The 23,061-nt window shown below is 48.7% G+C and overlaps 1 protein-coding gene across 1 annotated transcript in view; it reads right to left on the reverse strand.

The window, feature by feature from the left end:
• Nucleotides 1-237: 237 nt before the first annotated feature.
• The window catches only part of LOC115134167 (fibronectin type III domain-containing protein 3B-like), a 161,905-nt gene continuing 139,081 nt past the window's right edge, over nt 238-23,061 (reverse strand). The window contains 3 exon segments of the mRNA XM_065018861.1: nt 238-2,448; nt 3,230-3,357; nt 9,099-9,265. Coding sequence (XP_064874933.1) covers nt 2,137-2,448; nt 3,230-3,357; nt 9,099-9,265 — 607 coding nt within the window. The 3' untranslated portion in view covers nt 238-2,136.

The following is a 23,061-nucleotide window of genomic DNA, read 5'->3' on the forward strand; positions in this document are numbered from 1 at the left end:
GAGAGAGAGTGGGATGATAACAGTAGGAGAGAAACACAGCTTAGAGAGTGAGAGAGTGGGATGATAACAGTAGGAGCGAAGCACAGCTTAGAGAGAGAGAGAGAGAGAGAGTGGGATGATAACAGTAGGAGAGAAGCACAGCTTAGAGAGAGAGAGAGAGAGAGTGGGATGATAACAGTAGGAGCGAAGCACCGCTTAGAGAGAGAGAGAGAGAGAGTGGGATGATAACAGTAGAGAAGCACAGAGAGAGAGAGTGGGATGATAACAGTAGGAGCGAAGCACAGCTTAGAGAGAGAGAGAGAGAGTGGGATGATAACAGTAGGAGTGAAACACAGCTTAGAAAGAGAGAGAGAGTGGGATGATAACAGTAGGAGTGAAACACAGCTTAGAGAGAGAGAGAGAGAGAGTGGGATGATAACAGTAGGAGTGAAGCACGGCTTAGAGAGAGAGAGTGGGATGATAACAGTAGGAGTGAAACACAGCTTAGAGAGAGAGAGAGAGTGGGATGATAACAGTAGGAGTGAAACACAGCTTAGAGAGAGAGAGTGGGATGATAACAGCATTAATTAGAGAGATGGAGGGAGAGGGAGGGAGGTTAGGAATGAGGAGGGGAGGGAGGTTAGGAATGAGGAGGGGAGGGAGATGTACTGAGAATGGCGGAGGGATAGAAAAAGAGAGAGGGGGCAGAGAAAAAAGAAGGGTATGAATAGGTATGAGGGTTGAGTGGGGGTGGGGGGCGGATAAAAGGTTACTTCAGTAACCTCTACATTCGACAGCGGGGACTGGCTACTGAACTGACCTCAGATCTGCAGGTGAGCACCTAGAATACATATTATAATTCACTAAACCACTCCCAGTGGAATATACCAGGTTATCCCTAGACCAGGGGTGTCAGGTCCAGTTCTCACAGGTCAAAGTGTCATCATGTTTTTATCAACCTCAAACTAAATTGATCAACTGTTGTTGCTGATTGGCTAGATATGGCCAGGTGTGTGGCCCTCCAGGAGCCTGGTTTTACACCCTTGCCCTAAACTGATCTAAAGTCAGCTTTGCATTTCCCACTCCTAAGGGTTTAGGTTAGCTTCAGGGGAGAGAAAGCTGGTCCTAGATCTGTGGTTAAAAGGCAACATCTACCTGGATCCCTCCTCTTTCTCTCTGTCATTCAGACCTCTACACTTCTTATATTACATCATAGCATCGCCCCCTACAAATATAGATAGGTAGATCTATCTTAGATATATTTGATATAGATTGTATATATTAGGTAACTAAATCCATTCTTTCTCAGATATAACGAAACAGGATAGCAGCATTTTTTAACAATGGCATCGCTTTGGTAGCTGAATAAAGAACACAGAAGAGAAGGCATCTGAGTGAGTGTGTGTTTCTGTCTCTCTGTGCATGTGTGTGTGTGTGTGTGTGTGTTTGTCTCGCTGTGCATCTGCATGTGTTTCTGTGTGTCTGTGTCTATGTGTCTGTGTGTGCATCTGTGCATCAAGATTGCATGATTTGGCCTATAATAGACAAGGTAACAGATAGTGATGAATACATGGCTAAAGCTTGAGAACTACATTTCAAAACATTTCAACGGAAAAAAACTACTAAAGACTGCAGCGAACAGCGCAAATAGGACACAGACACAGTAAAGTAAGGAATTGAAAGGAAAGAAATATAAAGAAAAGCACACTTTGTCTATTAGGTTTAAAAAGATACAAAATAATGTCATGCGGGTCATTGAGGAGCTTGCTGGGCTCCTGGCTGGCTAATGGTTATCAGTTTGTTTGTTCTGGCCACGAACAGCTTCCCTCCAAAATACATCCATTACATAAGATAGAGAGACCAAACTAACAATGACAAGAGAAACAGAGAGAGCGAGCGAGCGAGAGGGAAAGAGAGAGAGGAGAGAGGGGAGAGAGAAAAGGAAAGAGATACGTGGACTACAACGTCGCGGTAGAATAACTGAAGTACAGCTCAGGTCTGTTTCGTTTGAAGTCTGTTTCCTCTCTCGGTTTTTTTCTCTTTCTATCCTGCACTTGATTCTCAAGTGTTTGTTTTCTTTCCTTTCTTTAGTAGATGCTAGTATTCTTTCGCTATCGTTTTGTTTTCTCTTTTCTATCCTGTTGCCGATTCATTCCCTCACTTCATGAAGAAGTATTGTAGCAGACAGGCCATGAGGATGGAGACACCGGCGAACACACATACCACGACCGCCGCAAAGCGCTCATCGCTGGATATTATCCCCGCCCCTTTCACCGTCTCCACGGCGCTGGTCTCCCCCAGGCACTGTTGCTCCTGACGACGCAGGGTGAACGGGGAGGAGGGGCTTAGAGGGCCACAGAGTTCCTGGTTGGTATCCTGGCAACGGCGGCAGGCGCATACACGGAAACGGTAGTCGGTGTTGCCTTGGAGTCCGGTGATTTGGAAGGCACTCTCTTCTCCCTTAAACACCTAGAGAGAGAGAGAGAGAGAGAGAGAGAGAGAGAGAAAGAAAGAAAGAAAGAAAAAGAGAGAACGTTGATTTAGAAAGTACATTGTGACCTCATCAACAACAACAAATTGATTCAGCCCAAACAGGTTAATGCTCAGTGTGTGTGTGTGTGTGTGTGTGTGTGTGTGTGTTAGTATTGGCTCTTAACAGTCCCCCTGCTGCTATTCTACATTAGTGAAATCCAATGAGTGCATGAAAGAGGCTATAGAAGCTGTTATCTGGTTAACATTATCAACGCTGCCTCTGTACAGAAGGGATTTAACTACCTCAAGAACCACTTAGGACACACACACAAGTCTTCTGCCTCCAACTGCTCGCTAGATCAATAAGTTCAAAACTTAACCGGAGATAAGGACCACAAAACTCTTCACTAACACATCAGATATCTGTGTGTCTGCGTGCGTTTTTTAATGTGCTTTTCAATAGTCATTCACCTGAAGAGCTGTTCGACTGCCAAAAGGGCAAGTGTGATTGTGTGTGTGTGTGTGTGTGTGTGTATATTGACAGCCATATTGAGTTTCCATAAAGTTCCATTGGCAGCAGACACTGTTAAATGTCAGTGGTCTCGGACCTGTAATAGTCATTAATACACTGTCTTCACTCTGCTGTCACCACATGAAAGGGTACATGGAAGATCAGGGAAACGGGATAGCTGGTCAGTTGCACAACTGAATGCATTCAACCCAAATGTTTCTATACAGCTATCCTCACATGAACTGTGTGTGTGTGTGTGTGTGTTACCTGTTTGTACTCTGACTCTCGTCCAACCAGCACCTGCAGGATGTAGTTGACACGGTCGCCTCTCATTGGTGGAATGGTCTCCCAGGTGACCTCACACACATTCCCTTCCAGTTGGTGCACTCTGGGAGCTGTAGGCAGACAGGACACATTGTCACAAACAATGTCATAAACACATGGAAACCAGCTGATGACACCTTCATTTGAGGATGACTCATAAACTCAAAAAAAGAAACATCCTCTCACTGTCAACTGCGTTTATTTTCAGCAAACTCAACATGTGTAAATATTTGTATGAACAAAACAAGATTCAACAACTGAGACATAAACTGAACACCACCCCCGGGCTACTAACTTTAAACGCTGTGTCGTAGCGTTGTGGCTGCTTCCCTGTTCCATCTACTGCTGCCCCCTGGACACTGTGATCACTTGGCTACATAGCTGATGCTTGCTGGACTGTCCATTAATCACGGTACTCCATTCTGTTTATTTATGTTTTATCTGTTGGCCCCAGCCGCGAACTCAGGCTCTGTGTGTAGTTAATCCGACCCTCTCTGCCTAGTCATCGCCATTTTAACTGCTGTTGTTGTGTTAGCTGACTAGCTGTTGTCTCACCTGTTGTTTTAGCTAGCTCTCCCAATCAACACCTGCAATTACTTTATGCCTCGCTGTATGTCTCTCTCAAATATCAATATGCCTTGTATACTGTTGTTCAGGTTAGTTATCATTGTTTTAGTTTACAATGGAGCCCCTAGTTCCGCTCCTCACACCCCTGATACCTCCTTTGTCCCACCTCCCACACATGCGGTGACCTCACCCATTATAACCAGCATGTCCAGAGATACAACCTCTCGTATCATCACCCAGTACCTGGGCTTATCTCCGCTGTACCCGCACCCCACCATACCCCTGTCTGCACATTATGCCCTGAATCTATTCTACCACGCCCAGAAATCTGCTCCTTTTATTCCTTGTCCCCAACGCTCTAGGCGACCAGTTTTGATAGCCTTTAGCCGCACCCTCATCCTACTCCTCCTCTGTTCCTCGGGTGATGTGGAGGTAAACCCAGGCCCCGCGTGTCCCCAGACACCCTCATTTGTTGACTTCTGTGATCGGAAAAGCCTTGGTTTCATTCATGTCAACATCAGAAGCCTCCTCCCTAAGTTTGTTTTACTCACTGCTTTAGCACACTCTGCCAACCCTGATGTCCTTGCCGTGTCTGAATCCTGGTTTAGGAAGGCCACCAAAAATTCTGAGATTTCCATACCCAACTATAACACTTTCCGTCAAGATAGAACTGCCAAAGGGGGAGGAGTTGCAATCTACTGCAGAGATAGCCTGCAAAGTTCTGTCATACTTTCCAGGTCTATGCCCAAACAGTTCGAACTTCTAATTTTAAAAATGAATCTCTCCAGAAATAAGTCTCTCACTGTTGCCGCCTGCTACTGACCCCCCTCAGCTCCCAGCTGTGCCCTGGACACCATCTGTGAATTGATCGCCCTCCATCTAGCTTCAGAGTTTGATCTGTTAGGTGACCTAAACTGGGATATGCTTAACACCCCGGCAGTCCTACAATCTAAGCTAGATGCCCTCAATCTCACACAAATCATCAAGGAACCCACCAGGTACAACCCTAAATCCATAAACATGTGCAGCCTAATAGACATTATCCTGACCAACGTGCCCTCCAAATACACCTCTGCTGTCTTCAATCAGGATCTCAGCGATCACTGCCTCATTGCCTGTATCCGCTACGGGTCCGCGGTCAAACAACCACCCCTCATCACTGTCAAAAGCTCCCTAAAACACTTCTGCGAGCAGGCCTTTCTAATCGACCTGGCCCGGGTATCCTGGAAGGATATTGACCTCATCCCGTCAGTTGAGGATGCCTGGTCATTCTTTAAAAGTAACTTCCTCACCATCTTAGACAAGCATGCTCCGTTCAAAAAATGCAGAACTAAGAACAGATATAGCCATTGGTTCACCCCAGACCTGACTGCCCTCGACCAGCACAAAAACATCCTGTGGCGGACTGCAATAGCATCGAATAGTCCCCGCGATATGCAACTGTTCAGGGAAGTCAGGAACCAATACACACAGTCAGTCAGGAAAGCAAAGGCCAGCTTTTTCAAGCAGAAATTTGCATCCTGTAGCTCTAACTCCAAAAAGTTCTGGGACACTGTAAAGTCCATGGAGAACAAGAGCACCTCCTCCCAGCTGCCCACTGCACTGAGGCTAGGTAACACGGTCACCACCGATAAATCCGTGATAATCGAAAACTTCAACAAGCATTTCTCAACGGCTGGCCATGCCTTCCTCCTGGCTACTCCAACCTCGGCCAACAGCTCCGCCCCTCCCCGCAGATACTCGCCCACGCCTCCCCAGCTTCTCCTTTACCCAAATCCAGATAGCAGATGTTCTGAAAGAGCTGCAAAACCTGGACCCATACAAATCAGCTGGGCTTGACAATCTGGACCCTCTATTTCTGAAACTGTCCGCCGCCATTGTCGCAACCCCTATTACCAGCCTGTTCAACCCCTATTACCAGCCTGTTCAACCTCTCCTTCGTATCATCTGAGATCCCCAAGGATTGGAAAGCTGCCGCGGTCATCCCCCTCTTCAAAGGGGGAGACACCTTGGACACAAACTGTTACAGACCCATATCCATCCTGCCCTGCCTATCTAAGGTCTTCGAAAGCCAAGTCAACAAACAGATCACTGACCATCTCGAATCCCACCGTACCTTCTCCGCTGTGCAATCTGGTTTCCGAGCCAATCACGGGTGCACCTCAGCCACGCTCAAGGTACTAAACGATATCATAACAGTCATCGATAAAAGACAGTACTGTGCAGTCGTCTTCATCAACCTGGCCAAGGCTTTCGACTCTGTCAATCACCATATTCTTATCGGCAGACTCAGTAGCCTCGGTTTTTCTAATGACTGCCTTGCCTGGTTCACCAACTACTTTGCAGACAGAGTTCAGTGTGTCAAATCGGAGGGCATGTTGTCCGGTCCTCTGGCAGTCACTATGGGGGTGCCACAGGGTTCAATTCTCGGGCCGACTCTTTTCTCTGTATATATCAATGATGTTGCTCTTGCTGCGGGCGATTCCCTGATCCACCTCTACGCAGACGACACCATTCTGTATACTTCTGGCCCTTCCTTGGACACTGTGCTATCTAACCTCCAAACGAGATTCAATGCCATACACTCCTTCCGTGGCCTCCAACTGCTCTTAAACGCTAGTAAAACCAAATGCATGCTTTTCAACCGTTCGCTGCCTGCACCCGCATGCCCGACTAGCATCACCACCCTGGATGGTTCCGACCTAGAATATGTGGACATCTATAAGTACCTAGGTGTCTGGCTAGACTGTAAACTATCCTTCCAGACTCATATCAAACATATCCAATCTAAAATCAAATCTAGAGTCGGCTTTCTATTCCGCAACAAAGCCTCCTTCACTCACGCCGCCAAACTTACCCTAGTAAAACTGACTTTCCTACCGATCCTCGACTTCGGCGATGTCATCTACAAAATTGCTTCCAATACTCTACTCAGCAAACTGGATGCAGTTTATCACAGTGCCATCCGTTTTGTTACTAAAGCACCTTATACCACCCACCACTGCGAACTGTATGCTCTAGTTGACTGGCCCTCGCTACATATTCGTCGCCAGACCCACTGGCTCCAGGTCATCTACAAGTCCATGCTAGGTAAAGCTCCGCCTTATCTTAGTTCGCTGGTCACGATGGCAACACCCACCCGTAGCACGCGCTCCAGCAGGTGTATCTCACTGATCATCCCTAAAGCCAAAACCTCATTTGGCCGCCTTTCCTTCCAGTTCTCTGCTGCTTGCGACTGGAATGAAGTTGGAGACGTTTATCTCCCTCACCAACTTTAAACATCTGCTATCTGAGCAGCTAACCGATTGCTGCAGCTGTACATAGTCCATCGGTATATAGCCCACCCAATCTACCTATCTCATCCCCATACTGTTTTTATTTTATTTACTTTTCTGCTCTTTTGCACACAAGTATCTCTACCTGCACCTGATCATTTATCACTCCAGTGTTAATCTGCTAAATTGTAATTATTCGCTCCTATGGCCTATTTATTGCCTACCTCCTCATGCCTTTTGCGCACAATGTATATAGAATATTTTTTTCTACTGTTATTGACTTGTTGATTGTTTATTGTTCACTCCATGTGTAACTCTGTGTTGTTGTCTGTTCACACTGCTATGCTTTATCTTGGCCAGGTCGCAGTTGCAAATGAGAACTTGTTTTCAACTAGCATACCTGGTTAAATAAAGGTGAAATTAAATAAAAGTTCCACAGACATGTGACTAACAGAAATGGAATAATGTGTCCCTGAACAAAGGGGTGTCAAAATCAAAAGTAAGAGTCAGTATCTGGTGTTGCCACCAGCTGCATTAAGTACTGCAGTGCATCTCCTCCTCATGGACTGCACCAGATTTGCCAGTTCTTACTGTGAGATGTTACCCCACTCTTCCACCAAAGCACCTGCAAATTCCCAGACATTTCTGGGGGGAATGGCCCTAGCCCTCACCCTCCGATCCAACAGGTCCCAGACCTGCTCAATGGGATTGAGATCCGGGGCCTTCGCTTGCCATGGCAGAACATTGACATTCCTGTCTTGTAGGAAATCACGCACAGAACGAGCAGTACGGCTGGTGGCATTGTCATGCTGGAGGGTCATGTCAGGATGAGCCTGCAGGAAGGGTACCACATGAGGGAGGAGGATGTCTTCCCTGTAACGCACAGCATTGAGATTGCCTGCAATGACAACAAGCTCAGTCCGATGTTGATGTAACACATCGCCCCAGACCATGACGGACCCTCCACCTCAATCGATCCAGAGTACAGTCCTTAGTTTAATGCTCATTCCCGCGAAGATAAACGTGAATCCAACCATCACCCCTGGTGAGGCAAAACCGCAACTCGTCAGATAAGAGCACTTTTTGCCAGTCTTGTCTGGTCTGGCGACGGTGGGTTTGTGCCCATAGGCGACATTGTTGCCGGTGATGTCTGGTGAGGACCTACCTTACAACAGGCCTACAAGCCCTCAGTCCAGCCTCTCTCAGCCTATTGCAGACAGTCTGAGCACTGATGGAGGGATTGTGCATTCCTGGTGTAACTCGGGCGGCTGTTGTTGTCATCCTGTACCTGTCCCGCAGGTGTGATGTTCGGATGTACCAATCCTGTGCAGGTGTTGTTACACGGGGTCTGCCACTGCGAGGACGATCAGCTGTCCATCCTGTCTCCCTGTAGGGCTGTCTTAGGCGTCTCACAGTACGGACATTGCAATTTATTGCCCTGGCCACATCTGCAGTCCTCATGCCTCCTTGCAGCATGCTTAAGGCACATTCAAGCAGATGAGCAAGAACCCTGGGAATATTTCTTTAGGTGTTTTTCAGAGTCAGTAGAAAGGCCTCTTTAGTGTCCTAATTTTTCATAACCGTGACCTTAATTGCCTACCGTCTGTAAGCTGTTAGTGTCTTAACGATCGTTCCACGGGTGCATGTTCATTAATTGTTTATGGTTCATTGAACAAGCATGGGAAACAATGTTAGAACCCTTTACAATGAAGATCTGTGAAGTTATTTAGATTTTTATGAATTATCTTTGAAAGACAGGGTCCTGAAAAAGGGATGTTTCTTTTTTTGCTGAATTTAGTAGTGGTTGCAACGGAATAAATGGAATGGTATCAAACCCATCACACATGCTTTCCATGTGGTTGATATATCAGTCCACTCACTCCATTCCAGCCATTATTATGAGCCTTCCTCCCCTCAGCAGCCTCCTGTGACGGAAACACACGCACCGTCAGACAGACACACACCCTTACCTTTGAGTGCGGAGGGTACAGTCTTGGTGGTAGAGAAGGTATGTGTGTCTGAGAACGGTCCCTCCCCTGCGTCACTACATGCCTGGATCCTGAACCGGTAACTGGTGGACTCGGTCAGGCGCTGCACCTTGTAAGTATGACTGGGACCTCTGTAGATACACACAAACCTGGACAGAAAGACAAGATTGAGAGGTTAGGAGAGAGAGAGAGGAAGAGAAAGAAAGAGAGAGAGAGAAAGGGAGTGATAGAGAGAGAGGAAGAGAAAGAAAGAGAGAGAGAAAGGGAGCGATAGAGAGAGAGGAAGAGAAAGAAAGAGAGAGAGAAAGGGAGCGATAGAGAGAGAGGAAGAGAAAGAAAGAGAGAGAAAGGGAGCGATAGAGAGAGAGTAAGAGAAAGAAAGAGAGAGAAAGGGAGCGATAGAGAGAGAGGAAGAGAAAGAAAGAGAGAGAGAAAGGGAGTGATAGAGAGAGAGGAAGAGAGAAAGAGAGAGGAAAAGAGAACAATAAGGAGTCCAATAAAATGATGAAAGCAGGCTCTCATAAAGAGAGAAGGCAGTGGAAAGAGGTAGATGGGTAAGGAGGGAGGGAGGGGGCGGGGGGGGGTGGGGGGAGGGAGGAAGGGCGATAGAGAGCTTCAGCTAAGCGTCTGATAGTGACAGAGACATAACTTCACGTGAAGCCTTTATTGTAGGGAAGAGATGCGCATGCACGCACACGCACGTCTTTCACTCATCATTCTCACACACACACACACACACACACACACACACACACACACACACACACACACACACACACACACACACACACACACACACACACACACACACACACGTCTTTTAGGGTATATCATCTGTTGTTATGTTTTCTTTATTGCATATGTGCAGTAGGACCAGTTAATCCGGTAAACAGGACAAGTCCATCTCTGCCCAACGAAATTCTGTTTTTACTCTCAGGACATTTCCATAATCATGAGTGCTGGCAGACTGTGTGTGTGTGTGTGTGTGTGTGTGTGTGTGTGTGTGTGTGTGTGTGTGTGTGTGTGTGTGTGTGTGAATGATGAGTTATGACCCAGGGTAGTTTTGGCAAGGCAGTTTGGCACAACCAGGGCCAAACAATTAACACACCACTTAGCCTGAAATAAATAACACACACTCTGAGAACATTACATAGCAGGTACACAACACGCACTCTGAGAACATATTACATAGCAGGTACACAACACACACTCTGAGAACATATTACATAGCAGGTACACAACACACACTCTGAGAACATATTACATAGCAGGTACACAACACACACTCTGAGAACATATTACATAGCAGGTACACAACACACACTCTGAGAACATATTACATAGCAGGTACACAACACACACTCTGAGAACATATTACATAGCAGGTACACAACACACACTCTGAGAACATTACCTAGCAGGTACACAACACACACTCTGAGAACATTACATAGCAGGTACACAACACACACTCTGAGAACATTACATAGCAGGTACACAACACACACTCTGAGAACATTACATAGCAGGTACACAACACACACTCTGAGAACATTACATAGCAGGTACACAACACACACTCTGAGAACATTACATAGCAGGTACACAACACACACTCTGAGAACATTACATAGCCGGTATACCCCCGTCAAAAGCCTAACAAAACACCAGCACCGGCTATGATGGGCTACAAAAGACAGAACAACTCCCTCTGTGTATGTAGGAGGAAGGGTGGCTACGCGCTCCGAGCTTCAAATGGACACAAATAAAGGCAGCGAGACAGGCCTGGAAACATGACGATAAGAAGAGAGAGGGGGAGGCAGAGGTGGGGGTGTAGTTCTTTCACTGCATCTTTATTTATTTCATTTTTATTTCACCTTTCTTTAACCAGGTAGGCTAGTTGAGAACAAGTTCTCATTTACAACTGCCACCTGGCCAAGATAAAGCATAGCAATTCAAGTGAAGTAATTACAATATAGCAATTAAACACTGGAGTGAAAGATGTGCGGAAGATGAATGTGCAAGTAGAGATACTGGGGTGCAAAGGAGCAAGATAAAGAAATAAATACAGTATGGGGATGAGGATGAGGTAGTTGGGTGGGCTATTTACATATGGGCTATGTACAGGTGCAGTAATCTGTGAGCTGCTCTGACAGCTGGTGCTTAAAGTTAGTGAGGGAGATATGAGTCTCCAGCTTCAGTGATTTTTGCAATTTGTTCCAGTCATTTGCAGCAGAGAACTGCAAGGAAAGGCAGCCAAAGGAGGAATAGGCTTTGGGGGTAATCAGTGAGATATACCTGCTGGAGCGCATGCTACGAGTGGGTGCTGCTATGGTGACCAGTGAGCTGAGATAAGGCGGGGCTTTACCTAGCAGACTTGTAGGTGACCTGGAGCCAGTGGGTTTGGTGACGAGTATGAAGCGAGTGCCAGCCAACAAGAGCGTACAGGTTGCAGTGGTTGTCACGAATATTACTGAAGGTGGCTCCAATGCTGTCTGGAACGGGCCCGACTCAGCAAGGGGCAACTACCCGGAGTTCACCCGCCGTTTCCGGGCCGTGTTCAATCACCCTCCGGAGGGCCGAGCGGCGGGTGAGAGGTTGTTCCATCTCCGGCAGGGGACGAAGAACGCGCGGGACTTCGCGCTGGATTTCCGGACCTTGGCCGCTGGAGCAGGGTGGAACGACAGGGCCCTGATAGACCATTACAGGTGTAGCCTGAGAGAGGACGTCCGCAGGGAGCTGGCTTGTCGGGACACTACGCTCAGCCTGGATGAACTGATAGACCTGTCGATCCGGTTAGACCATCTGCTAGCTGCTCGCGGACGTTCTGAAAGGGTCCTGTTAGTTCCACCTCCTGACCCTCCCGCTCCTATCCCGATGGAGCTCGGAGGGGCCGCATCTAGGAGGATCGGAGGAGGAGGCTCCTCCTGTACCAGTTGCGGCCGGAGAGGGCACACTTCAGGTCGGTGCTGGAGGAGTTCATCTGGGAATCGAGAGGGCAGGCAGAACACTCCTCGGTTACCCCAGTTGAGTCAACACCACACTCTCCCAGAGTTTCCTGTTGGTCACATGTTTTTATTAATTTGTTTCCTTAAATGTGTTCCCTCTCTCCAGCATAAGGCGCTAGTCTATTCAGGCGCAGCTGGGAACTTTATAGATCGCGGACTCGCTCAGAGGTTGAGGATTCCGTTAGTTAAGGTAGAACCCCCTTTCCCCGTGCACTCTTTAGATAGTCGACCGTTAGGGTCAGGGAGGCCACAATTCCTTTGGAGATGATTACGCAGGGGAATCATAAGGAGCGGATTAGTCTGTTCCTTATCGATTCACCTGCGTTTCCGGTGGTGCTGGGGATTCCCTGGCTGGCTATTCACAATCCGAATATTTTGTGGAAACAGGGAGCTCTCCAGGGGTGGTCTGATGAGTGTTCAGGCAGGTGTGTTTCCATCGGTGCGACAACGGTGGAGAGTCCAGACCAGGTTTCCACCGTGCGCATTCCCGCTGAGTATGCCGATTTGGCTATCGCTTTCAGTAAAAAGAAAGTGACCCAATTACCACCCCATCGACAGGGGGATTGCGTGATAAACCTCCAGGTAAACGCTGCACTCCCCAGGAGTCATGTGTATTCTTTATCCCAGGAGGAGACGTTGGCTATGGAGACATATGTCACTGAAGCTCTGAGACAGGGGTACATTCGGCCCTCCATGTCACCCGTCTCCTCGAGTTTCTTTTTTGTGAAGAAAAAGGATGGTGGTTTGCGTCCGTGCATTGATTATTGAGGTCTCAATTCCATCATGGTGGGTTTTAGTTACCCACTACCTCTCATCGCTACGGCAGTGGAATCATTTCTTCTTCTTCACGAAACTGGATCTCTGGAGCGCGTATAATCTGGTGCGTATTTGGGAGGGAGATGAGTGCAAAACCGCGTTTAGTACCACATCTGGCCATTATGAGTATCTCGTCATGCCGTACGGGTTAAAGAATGCTCCAGCTATCTTTCAATCTTTCGTTGACGAGATTCTCAGAGACCTGCACGGACAGTGTGTCGTGGTGTAAATTGATGATATTTTGATCTACTCCGCTACACGCACCGCGCATGTGTCTCTGGTACGCAAGGTTCTTGGGCGACTGCTGGAGCATGACCTGTACGTGAAGGCGGAGAAATGTGAGTTTTCCAAACGAGCCGTTTCCTTCCTGGGTTATCGCATTTCCAGCTCGGGGGTGGTAATGGAGGGTGACCGCGTCAAGGCCGTGCGTAATTGGCCGACTCCGACCACGGTAAAGGAGGTGCAGCGGTTCTTAGGGTTTGCCAATTACTACCGGAGGTTTATCCGGGGCTTTGGTCAGGTAGCAGCTCCTATTACCTCACTGCTGAAGGGGGGTCGGTGCGTTTGTAGTGGTCAGCAGAGGCGGACGGAGCTTTCCGTAGGTTGAAGGCGCTGTTCACCGAGGCGCCGGTGTTGGCGCATCCGGACCCTTCTTTGGCGTTCATAGTAGAGGTGGACGCATCCGAGGCTGGGGTTGGAGCGGTGCTCTCACAGCGCTCGGGTACGCCACCGAAGCTCCGCCCCTGTGCTTTTTTTCCGAAGAAGCTCGGGCCAGCGGAGCGGAATTATGATGTTGGGGACAGGGAGTTGTTGGCTATGGTTAAGGCCCTGAAGGTGTGGAGACACTGGCTTGAAGGGGCTAAGCACCCTTTCCTCATCTGGACTGACCACCGTAACCTGGAGTATATCCGATCAGCTAGGAGACTGAATCCTCGTCAGGCAAGGTGGGCCATGTATTTCACCAGATTTCGTTTTACGATCTTGTATCGACCAGGTTCCCTCAACACTAAGGCCGACGCGCTGTCCCGCCTCTATGACACTGAGGACCGGTCCATCGATCCTACTCCCATCATTCCGGCGGCTAAGCTGGTGGCACCAGTAGTATGGGAGGTGGACGCGGACATCGAGTGGGCACTAAGGGAGGAACCTGCGCCCCCACAGTGTCCGGAGGGTCGTAGGTACGTGCCGCTCGCTGTTCGTGATCAATTGATTCGATGGGCTCATAGTCTACCCTCGTCGGGTCACCCGGGTATTTCAAGGACAGTGCAAGGTCTTAGGGGGAAGTACTTGTGGCCCACCTTGGTGAGGGATGTGCGATTCTATGTCTCCTCCTGTTCGGTGTGCGCCCAGAGTAAGGCTCCTAGGCACCTGCCACGAGGGAAGTTACAACCCCTCCCCGTTCCACAACGGCCGTGGACCCATCTATCGGTGGATTTTCTTACTGACCTTCCCCCCTCTCAGGGAAACATGACGATCATAGTCCTGCCGTCTTATCCCGTTGCCCGGTCTCCCTACAGCCCTGCAGACTGCGGAGGCTCTTTTCACCCATGTCTTCCGGCACTACGGGGTGCCCGAGGATATTGTTTCTGATCGGGGTCCCCAGTTTCCCTCACGAGTGTGGAGGGCATTTATGGAACGTCTGGGGGTCTCGGTCAGCCTGACCTTGGGGTATCACCCGGAGAGTAATGGGCAAGTGGAGAGAGTGAACCAGGAGGTGGGTAGGTTTCTGCGGTCGTATTGCCAGGAACGACCAGGGGAGTGGGCGAGATACATCCCCTGGGCTGAAATGGCCCAGAATTCACTAAGCCACTCCTCTACCAACATGTCACCGTTTCAGTGCGTGTTGGGGTACCAGCCGGTCCTGGCACCATGGCATCAGAGCCAGACCGAGGCTCCTGCGGTGGAGGAGTGGGTGCAGCGCTCTAAGGAGACCTGGAGGGCCGTCCAGGAGTCATTACGTCAGGCGAGTGGATGGCAGAAGAAGAGCGCTGACCGTCACCGCAGTGAGGCCCCCGTGTTTGCACCGGGGGACAGAGTCTGGCTCTCAACCCGAAACCTGCCCCTCCGCTTGCCCTGCCGGAAGCTGGGTCCGCAGTGTGTAGTACCATTTAACCTCTTCCTTCTACCCTCTACTTTTTTGAACATTCTGTTAAAAATCGCGCAACATTTCAGCGCCCTGCTACTCATGCCAGGAATATAGTATATGCATTTGCTTAGTCTGTGTGGATAGAAAACACTCAGACGTTTATAAAACTGGTTAAATCACTGCTGTGGCTTTACCAGAACGTCATTTACATCGAAAAGCACAGGAAAAACTGATCACTGAAAATGGGAAAATATATCCATGCGCTACTTGAACCCATTGATAAAGGTGAACCACAATTAATTGACTGAGGTTGCAGTACCTACAGCTTCCACACGGTGTCTAGAGTCTTGTCATTTCCCTTCGAGTTTTTTCTTGGTCAAACACATGCAGGGCACCGTATTTCCTCAGGTCTAGGACCGGATATTTTCGTTGAGTTTCTAGCCGGACATTTTTCCAGACGGACAGCTAATGATCTTTACATCGCCTCCTGATGAATTTTATCGCTTATTAACGTTTACTAATACCTAAAGTTGCATTACAAACGTATTTCGAAGTGTTTTGTGAAAGTTTATCGTCGACTTTTTGAATTTAAAAAAATGACGTTACGTTTTGAAACGATGGTTTTTTCGTTTATCACACAGTCTACATATAACGATATCTAGGCTTTATATGGACCGATTTAATCAAAATAAAGACCCAATAGTGTTTATGGGACATCTAGGAGTGCCAACAAAGAAGATGGTGAAAGGTAATGAATGTTTTCTATTTTATTGTGCGGTTTGTGTAACGCCGAAATGCTAATTATTTTGTTTACGTCCCCTGCGGGACTTTTGGGGTGTTACATGCTATCAGATAATAGCTTCTCATGCTTTCGCCGAAAAGCATTTTAAAAATCTGACTTGTTGCCTGGATTCACAACGAGTGTAGCTTTAATTCGATACCCTGCATGTGTATTTTAATGAACGTTTGAGTTTTAACTAATACTATTAGCATTTAGCGTAGCGCATTTGCATTTCCAGAGCTCTAGTTGGGACGCAAGCGTCCCGAGTAGAAGCAAGAGGTTAAAGTCCTGAGGAGAATAAACGAGGTTTGTTATCGATTATTACTTCCTTCGTATTATCGCATTAACCCCTCGTTTCATGTGTCTCTCCTCAGGCCGGTGGTAGCTGGTCCCATGCAGGAAGGTGAAGTTCCGGAGGTCCCTCCGCCCCCTCTGGACATAGAGGGGTCCCCGGCGTACACGATACGAGCTATTCTGGACTCAAGACGCCGGGTGAGGGGCCTGCAGTACCTCGTTGACTGGGAGGGGTACGGTCCGGAGGAGAGGTGCTGGGTCCCGGTGGGGGATATTCTGGATCCATCTATGTTGAGAGAGTTCCATCGCCTCCATCCGGATCGCCCTGCGCCTCAGCCCCCGGGTCGTCCCCGAGGCCGGCGTCGGCGCGTCAGGGAGCTGCGCGTCGGGGGGGTGGGGGGGGGGGGGTACTGTCACGAATATTACCGAAGGTGGCTCCCCTTCTTGTTCGGGTGGCGCTCGGCGGTCGTGGTCGCCTGTCTACTAGCTGCCATTGATCCTTTGTTCAGTGTTCGTTTGGTTTTGTCTAATTGTTTGCACCTGTTCATTGTTTGGTTATTAGGGTGGTGTTATTTAAGTTCGATTAGCCCGCTTGTTTGTGCGGGCTTGTTCTTCTGTATTTTGTGAGAGGTGTTAGTGTTTTGTTGGGTTTTCTCGCTGTCCTGATATTTTACCTAAGGAAGGAGAGTTTACAGTCTAGCCAGACACCTAGGTATTTGTAGTTGTCCACATATTCTAAGTCAGAACCGTCCAGAGTAGTGATGCTGGACGGGCGGGCAGATGCGGGCAGCGATCGGTTGAAGAGCATGCATTTAGTTTTACTTGCATTTAAGAGCAGTTGGAGGCCACGGAAGGAGAGTTGTATGGCATTGAAGCTAGTCTGGAGGTTAGTTAACACAGTGTCCTAAGAAGGGCGAGAAGTATACAGAATGGTGTCGTCTGCGTAGAGGTGGATTAGAGATTCACCAGCAGCAAGAGCGACATCATTGATGTATACAGAGAAGAGTCGGCCCGAGAATTGAACCCTGTGGCACCCCCATAGAGACTGCCAGAGGTCCAGACAACAGGCCCTCCGATTTGACACACTGAACTCAGAGAAGTATCAGAGAAGTAGTTGGTAAACCAGGCACGGCAGTCATTAGAGAAACCAAGGCTGTTGAGTCTGCCGATAAAAATGTGTTGCTTGACAGAGTCAAAAGCCTTAGCCAGGTCAATGAATACAGCTACACAGTATTGTCTCTTATCGATGGCGGTTATGATATCGTTTAGGACCTTGAGTGTGGCTGAGGTGCACCCATGACCAGCTCGGAAACCAGATTGCATAGCGGAGAAGGAACGTTGGGATTTGAAATGGTTGTAATCTGTTTAACTTGGCTTTCGAAGACCTTAGAAAGGCAGGGTAGGATAGATACAGGTCTGTAGCAGTTTGGGTCTAGAGTGTCTCCCCCTTTGAAGAAGGGGATGATCGTGGCAGCTTTCCAATCTTTGGGGATCTCAGACGATACGAAAGAGAGGTTGAACAGGCTAGTAATAGAGCTTGCAACAATTTCAGCAGATAATTTTAGAAAGAGTGTCACGCCCTGACCGTAGAGATCTTTTTATTCTCTATGTTTGGTTGGTCAAGGTGTGACTCAGGTGGGGAAACTCTGTTCTTTATTTCTATGTTTTAGCCGGGTATGGTTATCAATCAGGGACAGCTGTCTATCGTTGTCTCTGATCGGGATTCATACTTAAGCAGCCTGTTTTGCCCTTAGTTTTGTGGGATGTTGTTTTTGTACAGCTCTTGGTGTTCATTTTTAATAAAGATAAAATGTACACCTACCACGCTGCACGTTGGTCCGATCATTTCGACGAGCGTAACAAAGAGAGAATCCAGATTGTCTAGCCCGGCTGATTTGTAGGGGTCCAGATTGTCTAGCCCGGCTGATTTGTAGGGGTCCAGATTGTCTAGCCCGGCTGATTTGTAGGGGTCCAGATTGTCTAGCCCGGCTGATTTGTAGGGGTCCAGATTTTGCAACTCTTTCAGAACATCAGCTATCTGGATTTGTGTGAAGGAGAAATGGGGGAGGTTTGGGCAAGTTGTTCTGGAGGGTGCAGGGATGCTGTGGAGGGTGCAGGGCTGTTGACCGGGGTAGGGGTAGCCAGGTGGAAAGCATGGCCAGTCACAGAAAAATGCTTATTGAAATTCTCAATTATAGTGGATTTATCGGTGGTAACAGTGTTTCCTAGCCTCAGTGCAGTGGGCAGCTGGGAAGAGGTGCTCTTATTCTCCATGGACTTTACAGTGTCCCAGAACTTTTTGAGTTTGTGCTACAGGATACAAATTTCTGTTTGAAAAAGCTAGCCTTAGCTTTCCTAATTGCCTGTGTATATTAGTTCCTAACTTCCCTGAAAAGTTGCATATCACGGGGGCTATTCGATGCTAATGCAGAACCCACAGGATGCGTTTGTGCTCGTCAAGTGCAGTCACGTCTGGAGTGAACCAAGGGCTATATCTCTATCTCTCTACATTTTTTTGAATGGGGCATGCTTATTTAAGACGGTGAGGAAGGCACTTTTAAAGAATAACCAGGCATCCTCTACTGAAGGGGTGAGGTCAATATCCTTCCAGGATACCTGGGCCAGGTCGATTAGAAAGGCCTGCTCGCTGAAGTGTTTAAGTGAGCGTTTGACAGTGATGAGGGGTGGTCGTTTGACCGCAGACCCATTACGGATGCAGGCAATGAGGCGGTGGTCGCTGAGATCTTGGTTGAAAGCAGCAGAGGTATATTTGGAGGGCAATTGGTTAGGATGATATCTATAAGGGTGCCCGTGTTTACGGATTTGGGGTTGTACTTGGTAGGTTCATTGATAACTTGTGTGAGATTGAGGGCATCAAGCTTAGATTGTAGGGTGGCCGGGGTGTTAAGCATGTCCCAGTTTAGGTCACCTAGCAGCACGAGCTCTGAAGATAGATGGGGGGGCAATCAATTCACATATGGTGTCCAGGGCACAGCTGGGGGCTGAGGGGCGTCTATAACAAGCGGCAATGGTGAGAGACTTATTTCTGGAAAGGTGGATTTTTTAAAGTTGAAGCTTGAATTGTTTGGGAACAGACCTGGATAGTATGACATAACTCTGCAGGCTGTCTCTGCAGTAGATTGCAACTACGCCCCCTTTGGCAGTTCTATCTTGTCGGAAAATGTTATAGATAGGGATGGAAATGTCAGGGTTTTTGGTGGTCTTCTTAAGCCAGGATTCAGACACGGCTAGGACATCTTACAGAGAGAGAGGGGAGGGGACAGACAGACAGGTGTCGGGACACCACATGAGTTTGATAGGGTCATTGTAGAAATGAAAACAATATTTGCTGTTTGGTCATTTCATATGTCTTTGTTCACTGCCAATAATTCTCTCTCTCTCTCGTTACCATAGCAATCTGTCAATTACAGAGATTCCAGGTAATTCAGCCCTAATACTGTCTGTTTAGGAGCGGCAGGGGAGAATAGGGACTGGGAAAATGTGAGGAGGGTAGAGGAGAGGGGGTCTCCAAAACTGCTAGTTACTGCCAGTTAAATCCATATAGCTCTGATGATCCCCTTTCTACCCTGCAGAGACACATGCAGAGAGAGATAGATAGAGAGAGTGATAGGGGGATAGAGAGGAGGGAGAGAGATAGATAGAGGGGGGATAGAGAGGAGGGAGAGGGGGAGGGGAGAGAGATTGAGAGGGGTATAGAGAGGAGGTAGAAGGGAGAGAGATAGAGAGGAGGTAGAGAGGGAGAGGGGGTAGAGAGGAGGTAGAGGGGGAGAGAGGTAGAGGGGGAGAGAGGAGGTAGAAGGGGAGAGAGATAAAGGGGAGAGATAGAGAGGAAGTAGAGGGGGAGAGAGATAGAGAGGAGGTAGAAGGGGAGAGAGGTAAAGAGGAGGTAGAGGGGGCGAGACTGGGGGGTAGAGAGGAGGTAGAGGGGGAGAGAGGTAGAGAGGAGGTAGAGGGGGCGAGACTGGGGGGTAGAGAGTAGGTAGAGGGGGAGAGAGGTAGAGGGGAGAGAGATAGAGAGGAGGTAGAAGGGGAGAGAGATAGAGAGGAGGTAGAAGGGAGAGAGATAGAGAGGAGGTAGAGGGGAGAGAGATAGAGAGGAGGTAGAAGGGGAGAGAGATAAAGAGGAGAGATAGAGAGGAGGTAGAGGGGGAGAGAGATAGAGAGGATGTAGAAGGGGAGAGAGATAGAGAGGAGGTAGAGGGGGAGGGAGATAGAGAGGAGGTAGAGGGGGAGAGAGATAGAGAGGAGGCAGAAGGGGAGAGAGATAGAGAGGAGGTAGAGAGGGAGAGGGGGTAGAGAGGAGGTAGAGGGGAGAGAGGTAGAGGGGGAGAGAGGAGGTAGAAGGGGAGATAGATAGAGAGGAGGTAGAAGGGGAGAGAGATAAAGGGGAGAGAGATAGAGAGGAAGTAGAGGGGGAGAGAGATAGAGAGGAGGTAGAAGGGGAGAGAGGTAAAGAGGAGGTAGAGGGGCGAGACTGGGGGTAGAGAGGAGGTAGAGGGGGAGAGAGGTAGAGAGGAGGTAGAGGGGGCGAGACTGGGGGGGGGTAGAGAGGAGGTAGAGGGGGAGAGAGATAGAGAGGAGGTAGAAGGGGAGAGAGATAGAGAGGAGGTAGAAGGGGAGAGAGATAGAGAGGAGGTAGAGGGGGAGAGAGATAGAGAGGAGGTAGAAGGGAGAGAGATAAAGAGGAGAGATAGAGAGGAGGTAGAGGGGAGAGAGATAGAGAGGAGGTAGAAGGGGAGAGAGATAGAGAGGAGGTAGAAGGGGGAGAGATAGAGAGGAGGTAGAGGGGGAGGAGATAGAGAGGAGGTAGGGGGAGAGAGATAGAGAGGAGGCAGAGGGGAGAGAGATAGAGAGGAGGTAGAAGGGAGAGAGATAGAGAGGAGGTAGAGGGGGAGAGAGATAGACAGGAGGTAGAGGGGAGAGAGATAGAGAGGAGGTAGAGGGGGAGAGAGATAGAGAGGAGGCAGAGGGGGAGAGAGATAGAGAGGAGGTAGAGGGGGAGAGAGATAGAGAGGAGGTAGAGGGGGAGAGAGATAGAGAGGAGGTAGAAGGGGGAGAGAGAGATAGAGAGGAGGTAGAAGGGGAGAGAGAGAGATAGAGAGGAGGTAGAAGGGGAGAGAGAGATAGAGAGGAGGTAGAGGGGGAGAGAGATAGAGAGGAGATAGAGGGGAGAGAGATAGAGGAGGTAGAGGGGGAGAGAGATAGAGAGGAGGTAGAGGGGGAGAGAGATAGAGAGGAGGTAGAGGGGGAGAGAGATAGAGAGGAGGTAGAAGGGGAGAGAGATAGACTGCTAAATGTAGCTAAACTCCTCATAATGACATGTTCTTAACAGAAGTAATGAGTCAATATTCATCAGTCTGAGATGTGTCAGGAACCACACTGATCCATTAAATGCATTACAGACTTGTTTAAGGGCACTTGCTAGGACCCTATGGGCCCTGGTCAGAAGTAGTGCACTATACAGGGAATAGAGTGCCATTTGAGATGCAGTTCTAGCCTGCATTTATTTTCCTACTCCGGCTTGGTGAATACAAGCAAACGTCACGTTCGAGTGATGCGCGCACGCTCGCGGCAAAAACCCCTGTAGCCGATAGCTATACACGGACACCAGGACCTTGACAAACCTAGCTGAGTGAGTGATGACAATGACAGCACACCAGTCTGATGGCTATAGCTGTGTTCAACAAGATCTCTTTGGGAGGTTTTCCCTTGGCTCGCTGGCCTGCTCGGTAATCAATCCCTCCGAACGTAGACGATAACCATCTGATTACGTGCTTGCTAACGTGCACGAGCTGCGCCTGAGGGCGGACGTGGTCGTATTTACTTCCGTGTAAACAAACCAATGTTTTGATTGAGAACTGCGCATGAGACTTTGGATAATGGTGCATAGATCAATAGGGGGAGGAGGTTTTCCTGACCACAAGACAAGGTCAGCTTGTAACTAGAACCCTGAGTTTTTCCTGACCACAAGACAAGGTCAGCTTGTAACTAGAACCCTGAGTTTTTCCCTGGGCACAAGACAAGGTCAGCTTGTAACGAGAACCCTGAGTTTTTCCCTGGGTAGTTCAAAAAACAAAACAAAAAACTATATACAGGGGGGTGCCGGTACAGAGTCAATGTGTGGGGGCACCGGTTAGTTGAGGTAGTATGTACATGTAGGTAGAGTTCATTAAAGTGACTATGCATAGATGACAACAGAGAGTGGCAGTGGTGTGGAGAGGGGAGGGGGGGGGCAATGTGAATAGTCTGGGTAGCCATTTGATTAGATGTTCAGTAGTCTTATGGCTTGGGGGTAGAAGCTGTTCGGAAGCCTCTTGGACCTAGACTTGGCGCTCCGGTACCGCTTGCTGTGCGGTAGCAGAGAGAACAGTCTATGACTAGGGTGGCTGGAGTCTTTGACAATTTTTCTGGCCTTCCTCTGACACCGCCTGGTATAGAGGTCCTTGATGGCAGGAAGCTTGGCCCCAGTGATGTACTGGGCCGTACGCACTACCCTCTGTAGTGTCTTACGGGCGGATGCCGAGCAGTTGCCGTACCAGGCGGTGATGCTCTTGATGGTTCAGCTGTAAAACCTTTGGAGTATCTGAGGACTCATGCCAAATCTTTTCAGTCTCCTGAGGGGGAATAGGTTTTGTCGTGCCCTCTTTACGACTATCTTGGTGTGTTTGGACCATTCTAGTTTGTTGGTGATGTGGAGGCCAAGGAACTTGACGCTCTCAACCTGCTCCACTGCAGACCAGTCGATGAGAATGGGGGCGTGTTCGGTCCTCCTTTTCCTGTAGTCCACAATCATCTCCTTTGTCACGTGACCAGCTATATTTCATGGCCCAATAGGGGTACAGTATGTAATTCAATGAGAGCTGTCTGGTGGGGGGTGACCGTATGGGTATGAAGGAGGAGATGGGGAGGGGTATGTACTCACCAAGCTGTGAAAGCAGT

Source organism: Oncorhynchus nerka, linkage group LG5 (assembly GCF_034236695.1).
Source record: "Oncorhynchus nerka isolate Pitt River linkage group LG5, Oner_Uvic_2.0, whole genome shotgun sequence".
Lineage (NCBI taxonomy): Eukaryota > Metazoa > Chordata > Actinopteri > Salmoniformes > Salmonidae > Oncorhynchus > Oncorhynchus nerka.